This window comes from Amphiprion ocellaris, chromosome 17 (assembly GCF_022539595.1).
Source record: "Amphiprion ocellaris isolate individual 3 ecotype Okinawa chromosome 17, ASM2253959v1, whole genome shotgun sequence".
NCBI classification, from domain to species: domain Eukaryota; kingdom Metazoa; phylum Chordata; class Actinopteri; family Pomacentridae; genus Amphiprion; species Amphiprion ocellaris.
This window is the reverse complement of record NC_072782.1, coordinates 8,103,037-8,119,051: the sequence shown is the minus strand read 5'-3', so window position 1 is coordinate 8,119,051 and position 16,015 is coordinate 8,103,037. Positions and strand designations below refer to the sequence as shown.

The 16,015-nt window shown below is 38.7% G+C and overlaps 1 protein-coding gene across 1 annotated transcript in view; it reads right to left on the bottom strand.

Annotated features, from left to right (window-relative positions):
- bmpr1bb (bone morphogenetic protein receptor, type IBb) overlaps positions 1-16,015 on the bottom strand; it is a 73,312-nt gene that overhangs the window by 8,968 nt on the left and 48,329 nt on the right. Inside the window, exons 5-13 of the mRNA XM_055019133.1 lie at positions 14,484-14,646; positions 13,509-13,611; positions 10,779-10,881; positions 9,342-9,438; positions 9,110-9,254; positions 7,888-8,080; positions 6,963-7,260; positions 6,694-6,869; positions 6,474-6,604 (exon numbers count right to left, since the gene is read on the bottom strand). Coding sequence (XP_054875108.1) covers positions 6,474-6,604; positions 6,694-6,869; positions 6,963-7,260; positions 7,888-8,080; positions 9,110-9,254; positions 9,342-9,438; positions 10,779-10,881; positions 13,509-13,611; positions 14,484-14,646 — 1,409 coding nt within the window. The remainder of the gene's footprint in view (positions 1-6,473; positions 6,605-6,693; positions 6,870-6,962; positions 7,261-7,887; positions 8,081-9,109; positions 9,255-9,341; positions 9,439-10,778; positions 10,882-13,508; positions 13,612-14,483; positions 14,647-16,015) is intronic.

Genomic DNA, 16,015 nt, shown 5'->3' with positions numbered 1-16,015 from the left:
TTAACAACATGTTGAAAAATCGCATTTTTTTTTCCGACATAGTATAGTATGGCGTTTTTTTTGCGCCAAAATTCATGATGATTTTTTTTTCAAAGAAAAACTTTCTGGAGTGTTTTTCATGGCCTCCTTTACACTATTTCATCATATGGCATGTTTTAACAACATGTTGAAAAATCGCATTTTTTTTTCGACATAGTATAGTATGGCGTATTTTTCATATTTTGGACCACATATTAAACTATGACGTTTTTGTCACATTTTGGACAACTATGATGTCTTTTTCTAAGGTTTTTTTGTGGCCATGTTTTTTTTTTTTTAAATTAATAGGTAAATAGAGATGAAGACAGTAAAGCAGGGAAGACCTGCAATAAAAGGCCATGACCTGGAATCGAACCTGAGTCTCTGACACTGTCCTGTTTACAAATCACCCTCTCAACCAGTTGAGCTACCTGAGCACCTTTGGTCCACTTGTTGAATGACATCCTAAAGTATGATGTTTTTGTCATATTTAGGACAACTATGATGTCTTTTTCTAAGGTTCTTTTGTGGCCCTGTTTTTTTTTTTTAAATTAATAGGTAAATAGAGATGAAGACAGTAAAGCAGGGAAGACCTGCAATAAAAGGCCGTGACCTGGAATCGAACCTGAGTCTCTGACACTGTCCTGTTTATAAGTCGCCCTCTCAACCAGTTGAGCTACCTGAGCACCTTTGGTCCACTTGTTGAATGACATCCTAAAGTATGACGTTTTTGTCATATTTTGGACGACATACTAGAATATGATGTTTTTGTCTACACGTTTTGACAACATGTTGAAAAATCGCATTTTTTTTTCGACATAGTATACTATGGCGTTTTTTTGCGCCAAAATTCATGATGATTTTTTTTTTCAAAGAAAAACTTTCTGGAGTGTTTTTCACGGCCTCCTTTACACTATTTCATCATATGGCATGTTTTAACAACATGTTGAAAAATCGCATTTTTTTTTCGACATAGTATAGTATGGCGTTTTTTTTGCGCCAAAATTCATGATGATTTTTTTTTTCAAAGAAAACCTTTCTGGAGTGTTTTTCACGGCCTCCTTTACACTATTTCATCATACTGCATGTTTTAACAACATGTTGAAAAATCGCATTTTTTTTTCGACATAGTATACTATGACGTTTTTTTGTGCCAAAATTCATGATGATTTTTTTTTTCAAAGAAAACCTTTCTGGAGTGTTTTTCACGGCCTCCTTTACACTATTTCATCATACTGCATGTTTTAACAACATCTTGAAAAATCGCATTTTTTTTTCGACATAGTATAGTATGGCGTTTTTTTTGCGCCAAAATTCATGATGATTTTTTTTTTCAAAGAAAATCTTTCTGGAGTGTTTTTCACGGCCTCCTTTACACTATTTCATCATACTGCATGTTTTAACAACATGTTGAAAAATCGCATTTTTTTTTCGACATAGTATACTATGACGTTTTTTTCATATTTTGGACCACATACTAAACTATGACGTTTTTGTCACATTTTGGACAACTATGATGTCTTTTTCTAAGGTTTTTTTGTGGCCCTGTTTTTTTTTTTTTAATTAATAGGTAAATAGAGATGAAGACAGTAAAGCAGGGAAGACCTGCAATAAAAGGCCGTGATCTGGAGTCAAACCTGAGTCTCTGACACTGTCCTGTTTACAAGTCACCCTCTCAACCAGTTGAGCTACCTCAGCACCTTTGGTCCACTTGTTGAATGACATCCTAAAGTATGACGTTTTTGTCATATTTTGGACGACATACTAGAATATGATGTTTTTGTCTACACGTTTTGACAACATGTTGAAAAATCGCATTTTTTTTTCGACATAGTATACTATGGCGTTTTTTTTGCGCCAAAATTCATGATGATTTTTTTTTTCAAAGAAAAACTTTCTGGAGTGTTTTTCATGGCCTCCTTTACACTATTTCATCATATGGCATGTTTTAACAACATGTTGAAAAATCGCATTTTTTTTTCGACATAGTATACTATGGGGTTTTTTTTGCGCCAAAATTCATGATGATTTTTTTTTTCAAAGAAAAACTTTCTGGAGTGTTTTTCATGGCCTCCTTTACACTATTTCATCATATGGCATGTTTTAACAACAAGTCGAAAAATCGCATTTTTTTTTCGACATAGTATAGTATGGCGTTTTTTTTGCGCCAAAATTCATGATGATTTTTTTTTCAAAGAAAACCTTTCTGGAGTGTTTTTCACGGCCTCCTTTACACTATTTCATCATACTGCATGTTTTAACAACATGTTGAAAAATCGCATTTTTTTTTTGACATAGTATACTATGGCGTTTTTTTTGCGCCAAAATTCATGATGATTTTTTTTTCAAAGAAAAACTTTCTGGAGTGTTTTTCATGGCCTCCTTTACACTATTTCATCATATGGCATGTTTTAACAACATGTTGAAAAATCGCATTTTTTTTTCGACATAGTATAGTATGGCGTTTTTTTTGCGCCAAAATTCATGATGATTTTTTTTTCAAAGAAAACCTTTCTGGAGTGTTTTTCACGGCCTCCTTTACACTATTTCATCATACTGCATGTTTTAACAACATGTTGAAAAATCGCATTTTTTTTTTTGACATAGTATACTATGACGTTTTTTTGTGCCAAAATTCATGATGATTTTTTTTTTCAAAGAAAACCTTTCTGGAGTGTTTTTCACGGCCTCCTTTACACTATTTCATCATACTGCATGTTTTAACAACATGTTGAAAAATCGCATTTTTTTTTCGACATAGTATACTATGACGTTTTTTTGTGCCAAAATTCATGATGATTTTTTTTTCAAAGAAAACCTTTCTGGAGTGTTTTTCACGGCCTCCTTTACACTATTTCATCATACTGCATGTTTTAACAACATGTTGAAAAATCGCATTTTTTTTTCGACATAGTATACTATGACGTTTTCTTCACATTTTGGACCACATACTAAACTATGACGTTTTTGTCACATTTTGGACAACTATGATGTCTTCTTCTAAGGTTTTTTTGTGGCCCTGTTTTTTTTTTTAAATTAATAGGTAAATAGAGATGAAGACAGTAAAGCAGGGAAGACCTGCAATAAAAGGCCGTGACCTGGAATCGAACCTGAGTCTCTGACACTGTCCTGTTTACAAGTCACCCTCTCAACCAGTTGAGCTACCTGAGCACCTTTGGTCCACTTGTTGAATGACATCCTAAAGTATGATGTTTTTGTCATATTTAGGACAACTATGATGTCTTTTTCTAAGGTTCTTTTGTGGCCCTGTTTTTTTTTTTTTTAAATTAATAGGTAAATAGAGATGAAGACAGTAAAGCAGGGAAGACCTGCAATAAAAGGCCGTGACCTGGAATCGAACCTGAGTCTCTGACACTGTCCTGTTTACAAATCACCCTCTCAACCAGTTGAGCTACCTGAGCACCTTTGGTCCACTTGTTGAATGACATCCTAAAGTATGACGTTTTTGTCATATTTTGGACGACATACTAGAATATGATGTTTTTGTCTACACGTTTTGACAACATGTTGAAAAATCGCATATTTTTTCCGACATAGTATACTATGGCGTTTCTTTTGCGCCAAAATTCATGATTTTTTTTTCAAAGAAAACCTTTCTGGAGTGTTTTTCACGGCCTCCTTTATACTATTTCATCATATGGCACGTTTTAACAACATGTTCAAAAATCACATTTTTTTTCCGACATAGTATACTAAGGCGTTTCTTTTGCGCCAAAATTCATGATGATTTTTTTTTCAAAGAAAAGCTTTCTGGAGTGTTTTTCGCGGCCTCCTTTACACTATTTCATCATACTGTATGTTTTAACAACATGTTGAAAAATCGCATTTTTTTTCGACATAGTATACTAAGGCGTTTTTTTTTGCGCCAAAACTCTTTTTTTTTTTTCAAAGAAAACCTTTCTGGAGTGTTTTTCACGGCCTCCTTTATACTATTTCATCATATGGCACGTTTTAACAACATGTTCAAAAATCTAATTTTTTTTTCGACATAGTATACTAAGGTGTTTCTTTTGCGCCAAAATTCATGATGATTTTTTTTTCAAAGAAAACCTTTCTGGAGTGTTTTTCGCGGCCTCCTTTACACTATTTTATCATACTGCATGTTTTAACAACAGGTTGAAAAATCGCATTTTTTTTTCGACATAGTATAGTATGGCGTTTTTTTTGCGCCAAAATTCATGATGATTTTTTTTTCCACATTTAAGACGACATACTAAACTATAACATTTTTGTGATATTTTTGACGACAGACTAAACTATGACATTTTTTCCACATTTTGGACGACATACTAAACTATGGCGTTTTTTTCCACATTTTGGACAACATACTAAACTATGGCGTTTTGTGACATTTTTCACAACATACTAAACTATGACATTTTTGTGATATTTTTGATGACATACTAAACTATGACATTTTTGTGAGATTTTACACGACATGCTACACTAGAAAAGCACTCAGAGAGTGAAACGGTTCCATGCTGTTGCTCTCTAGCAAAGGATGTGTCTAAACTTAGAAGCACCTAGTGGGGACAAGCTCTTACAGTGAAGAAACGAGTGAAGGACAGAAAGGTGAACTTGTGTTCAAAATAAGGCTGACGACTGAACTCAACGGCCTGGTTGGGGTTTGCTACATTGCGTGACCTAAATATGGAGCGGACGGCAGGAATCGATGGGACTCAGAAACACCCTACAGTTTAATCATTTGTTCCTTGTATGATTTCCATCTGGTAAATCACAGTCAATTTGTAGTAGGATCGCAATCATGTGATCGTCAGCAGGTAACTGACTCAGTGTTCACTTGTTGTCATGGTTACATTGATGCAGTGCTGGCAGCTATATCTCGCAATGGGAAATCTTTTACAAAGCTGTAGATCCAGACTATAAGCCGCATCACTGCCAAAATCTAATCACTTGGTCCTTGTGTCATTTCTGACCTTCTCTGAAAATTTCATCCAAATCTGTTGCTCCGTTTTTCAGTAACGTTTCACACAGACAGACAGACAGACAGACAGATTCACAGACAAAAAGGTACGCCGATCGTCACATAACTCCGCCCGTTCCTTGGCGGAGTAACTATGATGTTTTGGTCACATTTTGGACGACATACTAAACTATGACATTTTAGTGACATTTTGGACGACATACTAAACTATGACGTTTTGGTGACATTTTGGATGACATGACGTTTTAGTCATATTTTGGATGACATTCTAAACTATTACGTTTTAATGACATTTTAGATGACATACTAAACTATGACGTTTTTGTGATATTTTAGACGACATATTAAACTACTAGAAAAGCAGTCCAAGGCTGCTCAGTTGACGTATCATTTCCGACGGATGAAATCGTTAATAAAAAATAACCTTATGCTGAGCACAGGCATGTGTTTTGCATGTGCATGTTATGTATGGCCACCGACTTGCGTGTAAATTGCTCTTATAAAGGTCTGTTGATAAGTTCATCACTTTTGGCAAGCCTTTGCTTTGCTACTGTTAAAATAACCGTTCCCTCCAGGCTTTTATTCTGAAGGCATATTTTTAATGTTACGGGCTTTTATTTTGTCACCATTCCAGCGGCACAGGAAGTGTTTATCTAAGAAGCGGATTCTTGACATGACGAAGACCCCGAAAAGTCCGAAAATTCATGAAAAGATGAAAGAAAAGGGTTCCACGCTGCTGCTGTCTAGTAAAGGATGTGTCTAAACTTAGAAGCAACTAACTGCAGTGAGGACAAGCTCTTACAGTGTTTCCTGAAGAAAGGAGTGAAGGACAGAAAGGTCAATTTATGTTCAAAATAAGGCTGACGGCTGAACATAAATACAGGCTTTGTGAAACATCCGGAGCTTCACCATTGTCTGGTTGGGGTTTGCTACATCACGTGACCTAAATATGTAGCAGGCGGCAGGAACTGATGGGACTCAGAAACACCTCACAGTTTAATCATTTGTTCCTTGTATGATTTCCATCTGGTAAATCACAGTCAATTTGTAGTAGGATCGCAATTATGTGATCGTCAGCAGGTAACTGACACAAGTGTTTACTTGTTGTCATGGTGACATCAACGCCGTGCCGGCTGCTATATCTCGCAATGGGAAATCCTTAACAAAGCCGTGGATCTAGACTATAAGCCGCATCACTGTGAAAATTTAATGAGGTGGTCCTTGTGTCATTTCTGACTTCCCCTGAAAATTTCATCCATATCCGTTAGTCTGTTTTTGACTAAAGTTTCACACGGACAGACAGACAGACAGATTCACAGACAAATGTACGCCAATCGTCACATAACTCCACCGTTCCTTGGCAGAGTAATAAGTTTATGCATTAAACTTCAACCAAATTTAATCATTACTTAATATGTGTTAAGTTTTAAAAATAAAAATGCATTTTTCGAAGGGGGGCAAGCAGAGTAATAAAAAACATATAAAATACCTCATCACTGCTCCAGCGATTAGCAAATGAAGGCCTTTGTTTCTTAATACACACCACTTCCTTCATGTCCTCATAGGAAGGATCAGTTGGAACGAGGTCATGATAGGGCAGCTGATACTCTTCCACAATGCCTGCAGGAAAAACACATAAGAATCAGTAATTCTTAATGACCTACACAGATAGCGTTTCAGACAAAGTAAAGATACAGTTTGTTCTTGACCTCCAGAGATGCAGCGTCGAGCCATCTCCCAAACAATAAGACCAAAACTGTACATGTCAGCCATTATAAAGGACTGGACATCACTCCTGTTCAGGGTCTCTTCCAACACTTCGGGTGGCATGTAGCGCTTTGTACCAACTCGGAGGTTGGTTGGGATGTCGACTTCATTGGTGTCACTGAGAGGGAAAGGAAAAGCAGAGAGCATGATTCAGGTAATGTCCAGGATGCCCCTAAATGGTAATAAAATGAGTTCAGACATTATGGTGTACCTATTAAACTTGACAGCAAGTCCCAGATCTGCAATACAACACGATCCGTTCTTTTTAACCAGAACGTTTTTACTCTTCAGGTCTCGGTGTGCGATGGCCGGTTTGCCTTGTGTGCCATAGATGGCGGTATGCAGGTGACAGAGGCCCGATATGGACGAATAAGCCAGTTTCAGCAGAGCCTTGACATCCAAGGTGTTGGACTTGAGGTAGTCGTATAAAGATCCATTCTCGTGGTAGTCTGTAATTAGGTAGAGCTGAGTCCACGAGCCAGTTCCTTTGATGTCAGCTGCTATGAATCCTGGGGGATTAGAGGAGCAGGGATGACAGGATTTCAAAATGCACAAAGAAAACAAGTCACAGTCAAAGTTTAGTCACATTTAGGGACATTTAACTGTCTTGTGCTAAGTCCCTGGAGATTTATCTGCAACTTTCCAAAATTGGCAACCCATCATTCATACTCCCTGCATGCCATCATTTGGTCAGTTGAGGTTAGACAGGAGCCAGATATTGTATTTTTCTTTCTTGCGTTCTTTTTGCATTTGTTACTCAGCAACTGTGGTAGTACTTTTTATGTGCACAGTGTGATTAAAAAAAACTGCCAATGTCTCCCTGTAGAGATTGTCAGAAAATGTGCTTCTTTATCTGTATTTTTAAACAATATCATGTAAACCTTACTTGTCTGTAATGGCTGGTTTTTCACTCTGCCTTCCCCTGTGGCTGTTCAACAACTCTAAACAGATTTCAGTCTCTTTCCTTTCCCTAAAATAACCCTGAGAGAGAACCTTCATGCTGAATGCAACCTCTGTTAGTAGCTAATTGTTTACGCATTACATTCATTCCCCCATAGACACACACACACTCAACCCTTTACTCACTCTTCCGGTCCTTTTCATTTATGTTTCATGTTCCACTTATGTGACCTTACCGAGAATGTTGTCGTGTCTCATCAGGAAGGTCTGATAGATTTCAGTCTCTCTGAACCAGCTCTCTTCCTCAGTGGTGAAGAACACTTTGACGGCCACTCTCTCTCCTCTCCATTTGCCCATCCAGACCTCTCCGTATCGCCCTTTTCCAATCTGCTTGACCATCTGTATTTGCTTGGCGATGGTGCGCTGAACCTGGAAACAAATGATTGTAAAAACATACAGTTTTACTATACCACTCCTCTTTAAAATCCTGCTTTTTTCTAAGAACTGAAAGTACCTCTTTGGCCATTGATTAAAACCGTTCAAAACTCTTCCTTGTTCCTTCATGCCTTTACAATAGCTTAGATGTAAGGCTACACGCTGTTTCTTTTAGAATGTACAGATCCAACTCCAGCCCACATATTGGCAAAATTGCTTGAACTAGGTTTGGTCCTTAAGAATCTGAATTTGTAGGAGGGCCCAGATAGCTCAACAGGTCGAGTGGACGACCCATGAACAAGGGCTATAGCCCCAATGCAGCGGCCCAGGTTCAATTCCAGCTCATGGCCTGTTGCTGCATGTCTCCCTTCCCATTCTTCTCCCTACTTTCCTGTCTGTCTCTCAACTGTACCTATCTAATAAAGACAACAAAAGGCCAAAAAAGAGAAACTGAATTTGTGTTTTTGAAACTGTCATTGGGACAGTTTTAAGGTGGAAATGCTTAGCCATTGTGTTGACTGCATATTTCACTCATAATATGCCTTCAAGCATATAAAAAACACAAAATCAATATGTTAACAAGGTATAAAACCTGATTTCACTGGAGGGGATCTATTTGTCATAGTTTTTTTTTTCTTCCTGTTACTTTTTCTTATTAATTGTCTTAACATGGTAGTTAATTAAAATGAACATTTTGTGTTGTATTCTGTGTTCAATATGTGCAAATATAGTTGAGCAATGGTCTCATATTATTGCTTGTGTACATTCAGGAGAATTGTATCTAGATGATGTCATTATATTTTGGAAATAAAAAAAATATTTTAAGAAAATTATGATTAAGAACACAAATTAGCTGGCGGAGTTCTACATGTCTGGATAAATACAATGAACTTATTGCACTCAAAATCAATGTGATTATTTTCATGGTGACTGTGCATAGTATTTACACATGAAACAATGCAGTATTCTATTATTGCTTTGTGAACTGTGCTTGAGGTGGAGAAGCAGATGTGTTTTTCTCACCAGTAGAGGGAGTCCTGACCCAGAGCCAGAGCCGATGCTGCGTGAATGTTCTATCAGGTCCTTCAGAGACTCACCCGGGGGAATGTAGGTCTCATCCTGCTCCAGATCGATGCTGTAGCGTGGCCGTGACTCCTGCCGTTTATATCTGCCACAGAAAGGAGAATGTAAGGTTTGTTAGCTGAACACTAGCAAGTGAGAGTTTGCTGATACGCTCATGAGACAATTTTCTTACCTGAAGTAGCAGAAAACAAGGATGACACCCAGAATGATGCTGCAAACGGTCACTGAAATGAACAGAGCCATGTACTGGATGCTGCGGTCCACGTAATCTAGAAAGATGCGCAAGTACAAAGTTATTTTTATGACTTTTAAACATGCACAAACAAGCATCCTAGTCTGAGCAAGTCAGTAAAACCAGAACAGATAAATAAGTGGTGACAGTCGTTTGTTCTCTGGTATCAACTCCAGCATCTGTTTAATTTTCATTGGCAGCCACCACCCCCTCCTTCCCTCTAATTCTGCCCCGCACCCCTTTTCACAGCACGTTATCGATCGCATCCCGTTCCTGAATCTCACATATCAGGTGTCACGCTGACATCACTACAGAAACCCCAGAGGCCTGAAGCAGCTCTGGGGCTCTAGCCTTTCTGCCATGGTGCTGTCAATCAGACACACAAACACAGATGCCTGAACACTGGGGATACTTCATGCTCACACATACACACACACACACACACGCACACACGCACGCACGCACACACACACACACACACACACACACACACAGCAAGAAGGAATAGAGCAGAAAAGGTTTCTATGAAGCCACTGCAGGTTGCTAATGGATGATTGCATTTTTAGCTATTTCAGTTTATTTGGATGAGAAAACAAAGAGGAATTCTGTCACCACACTTTGTGGTGCATATTTGACAGTACAAGAAGAGTTTTCCTGTGGCGTGAGGGAATGTTGCCAACATTTCATCTGCATACACTTTCATTTTACCCCTAAATTAAGCTTGTTTGGGCTTGTCTGATCGCCTGACCAGTTGATTCTTGCCCTTTTAGATCATACTGTGTGAATGTTGATATGTCCTCAGGTCAGAACATTTTGATGAGCACAGTGTAACAATAACCGATAGAAATGTTGGATAAAACCGTGAAAAAAAACTCAAAGTTGTACAACAACAGAATCATTCTTAACTGATCTGTCAAATCCAGCTGTCGCTGTTCGCATGAAGGTCAAAATGAAGTTTGCGAGGCTGTGTGAAAGCGTAATGGTGAGTGTATGTGACATAAACTGTGATCGAGGGAGAGAGAGTAAGAATGTGTGTGTGTGTGTTGGTGTGTTGCGGCGTGACAGATGGACAGATATCTCACATCCGTCCTGAGGCAAGAAACTCAAGCAGGCCCTGGGGAGAGGCTGTCCTTTTCATTAGAGGGTGAGAGAACAAGCCAAGTCTGCAGGCTCTGTTTCACCTGCCTCCCTCTCTCTGCCTCCCGGAGCAGCATGTGCCACTTCACTCCAGCACCACACTGTGGTTTGTAACAGTTTAAACTGTCACTACTCATCACCAGCCGGCGTGGCCTGAACGAGCCTGTTCTAAAAGGCACTCACGCTTAAAAGAGGGGCAGGATTTCATCGTGTGAAAACCCGTGTGGGTGCAAGTCTCACCTGACGTCACGAGTGGAGGGAGAGTAGGATGTAAGTCTCTGTTGCAGTAGTCCTGATCTGTGCAGCACTGCAGAGATCGCCTCGAACGTGCGTTCCACGTGTCCTATCACACACACACACACACACACACACACACACACACACACACACACACACACACACACACACACACACACACACACACACACACACACATAAATGTGAAACCCATGCACTAACACTAATGAAGATAGAAGATCAATGAAGATTTACAGCCACACTTATTCCTAACGGCATTTCACAGTTTACCAAAGGTTTCTCCACTGTGCATAAAGATAGTGAGCTTGAGAAGTTGGATTTAAATGGGCCTCATAAAGAGCCACAGTGAGTCGAGGAAAGCTCATAAGGACTTAACAACATCTCATGAAGAAGAACATACATTCAGGCAAAAATACACACTTTGGATGAACAATTTGGGTCTAATTGTGATTTTTCAGACATATTGATAATTTTCTGCTTCAGTTCAATATTCATTCCATAATACACCATTCAGCCACAACATTAAAACCACGTTAAATATTGTGTAGGCCCAACAAGCCATCAAAACGGCTCTGACACTTCCTGTGGTATCTGGCACTGGGACAAGTGTAGCAGAGGATTTGGGCCCTGGGGGTTGCAGAAATGGAACCTCAGCAGATGAACTTATTCTGATACATCTAACTAATCCTCGATTGGATCTGGTTATTGTCTTGGGGTCTTGGTCCTGTTCCTCAAGTAATTCTTGAGTAGTTTTTGATCTACAGCTGAGGGAGGATGCCGCCATAACTGAGTGCTTTTACAATAGAGAGAATGTCAAAGTAGCATCCACATACACTACCAGTCAAAAGTTTGGACACAAAGTTTTACTACTTTCTACACTGTAGATACATACTGCAGACAACAAAGCTATGAAGCAAGATATATGGAATCATATAGCAAAGAAACAATTGTGAAATAACTAAATATGTTTCATATTTTAGATTCCTTAAAGTAGCCACCCTTTGCTTTGATTACTGCTTTGCTCGCTCTTGGCATTCTCTGGATGAGCTTCATGAGGTAGTCATCTGAAATGGTTTTCACTTCACAGGTGTGCCTTGTCAAGGTTAATTTGTGGAATTTCTTGCCTTCTTAATGGGGTTGGGACCATCAGTTGTGTTGTGCAGAAGTCAGATTGCTACATAGTTGACAGCCCTATTTGACAACTGTTAGAATCCATATTATGACAAGAACCAATCAGCTAAGTAAAGAGAAACGACAGTCCATCATTACTTCAAGAACTGAAGGTCAGTCAGTCTGGAAAATTGCAAAAACTTTGAATGCATCACCAAGTGCAATCGCAAAAAAACATCAAGCGCTACGACTGGCTCACATGAGGACCTCCCCAGCAAAGGAAGACCAAGAATCACCTCTGCTGCTGAGGATAAGTTCATCTGAGTCACCAGCCTCAGAAATCACAAGTTAACAGCAGCTCAGATTAGAACCCAGATAAATGCCACACAGAGTTCTAGTAGCAGACACATCTCTACATCAGCTGTTCAGAGGAGACTGAACCAATCAGGCCTTTATAGTCAAATAGCTGCTAAGAAACCACTACTAAGGAAAAGCAACAAGCAGAAGACATTAGTTTGGGCCCAGAAACACGAGGAATGGACATTAGACCAGTGGAAATCTGTGCTTTGTTCTGATGAGTCCAAATGTGAGATCTGTGGTTCCACCTGCTGTGTCTTTGTGCGACACAGAAAAGGTGAACGGATGGTCTCTAGATACATGGTTCCCACCGTGAAGCATGGAGGAGGAGGTATGATGGTGTGGGGGTGCTTTACTGGTGACTCTGTTGGGGATTTATTCAAAACTGAAGGCACAGTGAACCAGCATGAATACCACAGCATCCTGCAGTGACATGACATCACATCCAGTTTGTGTTTAGTTGAACCATCCTTTATTTTTCAACAGGACAATGACTCCAAACACACCTCCAGGATGTGTAAGGACTGTTTGACCAAGAAGGAGAGTGATGGAGTGCTGCATCAGATGACCTGACCTCCACAGTCACCTGACCTAAACCCAATCCAGATGGTTTGGGATGAGTTGGACCACAGAGTGAAGGCAAAAGGGGAACAAGTGCTCAGCATCTCTGGGAACTCCTTCAAGACTGTTGGAAAACCATTTCAGGTGACTACCTCATAAAGCTCATGGAGAGAATGCAAGAGTGTGCAAAGCAGTAATCAAAGCGAATGGTGGCTACTTTGAAGAATCTAAAATATAAAACATGTTTTGACTTATTTCACATTTTTTTTTGTTTCCTACATAATTCCATATACGTTCATTCATAGTTTTGATGCCTTCAGTGAGAATCTACAATTTAAATAGTCATGAAAACAAAGAAAAAACATTAAATGAGAAGGTGTGTCCAAACTTTTGACTGGTAGTGTAAATGCAGAACCCAAGGTTTTCCAGGAGAAAATTGATTTAATGATCTAGACTTCACCTGCCAGTGGGTTTAATGTTGTGCCTTTAATTTAAAACGTGTGAAGCAAGTTACCTCCTGAGAAACATCAATAGAAAGACTGCCACACAAGGAGGACGGCATGAATATGTAAAATCAGCAACACAACACTGATTCAGATGCACTGCATGACATGAATCTTAGACTCTAGCCTTTGCAAACTGCATTGTTTCAAATTGTGATGAAGCCGCAGTAAGTAGTCTTACTCTGCACTGGAACTCAGATCCGGCCAGTCGCAAACAACCTGCAGTCAGAACTGCAAGACCTCCCTCCTCCTCCTCCACCATAGTGAAGCAGTAACCATCAGTCCTACAGAAATACACACAAACCACCACATACTGTAAGTCTTCACTTTCATCACTTTGGATTCAAAAGTTCTCAAACTGTAAACATTCAAGAACGGAACTTTTACTGAACCTGCTACAGTATGTTATTGAATTGTCGCTGTAATTGATTACAACAATAATGTAAATTATATGCAAAGGATTTAATAGCAACCATTTTCAATAGATGAAGATTTTGAATATATGTAGTCTTTCATAAAGTAAAACATTCACTCATTCTATGATCACAAAATGTGAGGTTTTTTCTGCTTTTTTCTGTGTTTTCCATCATTGATAATTGAGTCCTTTTGTATTTTCAGCTTTAAGTTGGACAAAAGACAAAAAAACATCTTGGACTCAGGGGCCTTGTGATGAGTACTCAATTTTCTGACATTTCATAGACTAAACAATGAGTGGATAGATAAAAAAAATAAGTAAGTGATAATTAGGATCATTTGTAGAAGTGAAGCAGATGAAAATTTGTATTTGAAAAGTATATTTGTATGTTTATATTCATGTCTTCATGTATTATATGGAAAAAACATCTATAACATTTAAAAGATGCAGTCTAAGTATTAATCCTTTCACAGCTAGTATGTTGGCGAGTGTAAACGTTAACAAGCTTTGCCTCAAGAGGCTTGAGTGGTTTCATTAAAGAATGTAGCTCAAGTAAACATTTGTGTGCCTCTGATCAGGTAATTAGATGTCTCTTGGCTAATTACTGTGAATAATTATTGGTGTTGTCTTTAAATGGCCTCGATACAAAGCGTGTGTTTGTGTGTGAGTGTGTGTGTGTGTGTGTGTGTGTGTGTGTGTGTGTGTGTGTGTGTGTGTGTGTGTGTGTGTGCTTCACTGTACATGCAAGTGTTGTTGACGGAGTCTTCTGGGCAGTGTGGGTAGCAGTAGCACCAAAGCATGTTCTGAACTGAAACCGTGGCTGTGCTGCTGCTGCTCTCCTCCCCCCTTCGTTCCGATCCGCCCTTCCATCCGTTCTTCAGCAGCATCGTGTCCAACAGGTTGGCTGTGCAGCGAAGACAAAGACGCAGATTGGGTTCAGCACCACGATAAACCAAACAACAGTCAGAGGAGTGAAACGTCAGTACAGATACTTCAGGGAAAGCAGTGATAACAACATTTCTGCTCTTTTAAAATGAGCTTCTATAATTATAGAGTAAAAAATTAGTCTGTGTCTTTCTCAGTATGGTTACCATGGCAATGCAGTTCGTAAAAAGTGTGGATACTTGCTGCTGACAGCAACCCTGCTGCTCTGAAAACTGGACTCAATGTACCTGCATGAAGTCTTGAACCAGAAGAACAGTATTCACCAGAAAGAGGTCTTTGTGTTGCATGTGTGTGTGTCTGTGCCTAAAAGTCCCTGTGTATCTCTGTAATTATGCAAACCAGGTTCTTTAAGGTAGTGTGTTAGTTTGCAGTGTGCTGCTGCAATATTCAGCAGATTCTATCCACCACATTTGGCACAGATACAAAACCTTCAGAGCTTTAGCTTTATAACGACATTTACTGTATTTTTTCCCTGATTATCACAGTTGTACAGGAAAGGAAATGTTCCCTAACAAGAGCACAATGTACTGTTGCAGCACCCATAATCAACTTAAACCCATTTAAATAGCCAATGACTAGATTGTGTATATTTTATCTCTCTGTAAATATACATATACTAATGTATGTACAAACAGTAGAAGGCTACTGTAGTTAATTAATTATCTGTTGTGCACTCTCTACTTTTCCACTCTGCAGCAACTTTAATCAAATACCACATCTATGAGTAGCAAAATTATATTAATTGGTGAATATGTGCAAAGATTTTGTGCTTAGGAGGGATAGCATTTGCAGTGTAATAGTTGCAGTGAATTATATGTTAACAAACCATGTGCAACTAAGTGCAGTAATATAGTAAAGGTGGAATCCAGGAGTAAGATTGATATTAATGTCAACATGTTTCTTTGGGCTTCTCATCTTTGAAAGTGATTTGCAGAACCTTGAGTCAATGGAAGATTATGTTTTCAACAAAAAAGAAACTTTGCTTTCAGGTATTTAGTCGTTTAAAAGACTATCAACCAGGAATAATGTCAATGTTAGAAACCGGAATTTCACTTCACTAAATTCAGAAATACTAATAAAACTACAATGGCAAACACACATCTGTATTGCAAAATACATTTGAGATGAGAATAACCAAGATCTTCTTACTTTCTCATAAACAGCACTACTTAGCCTTTCACTCTATACAACAGTAAAATTAACAGTGAAATAAACCAATACACGAGCCAAATAAATGTTAAATTAATTCAAAATAAACTGCATTTTTGATTCTGAGGTCACATTTCTAAGTGAGAACCAGTAGAAATTCTAAACTATACACGTGAAAA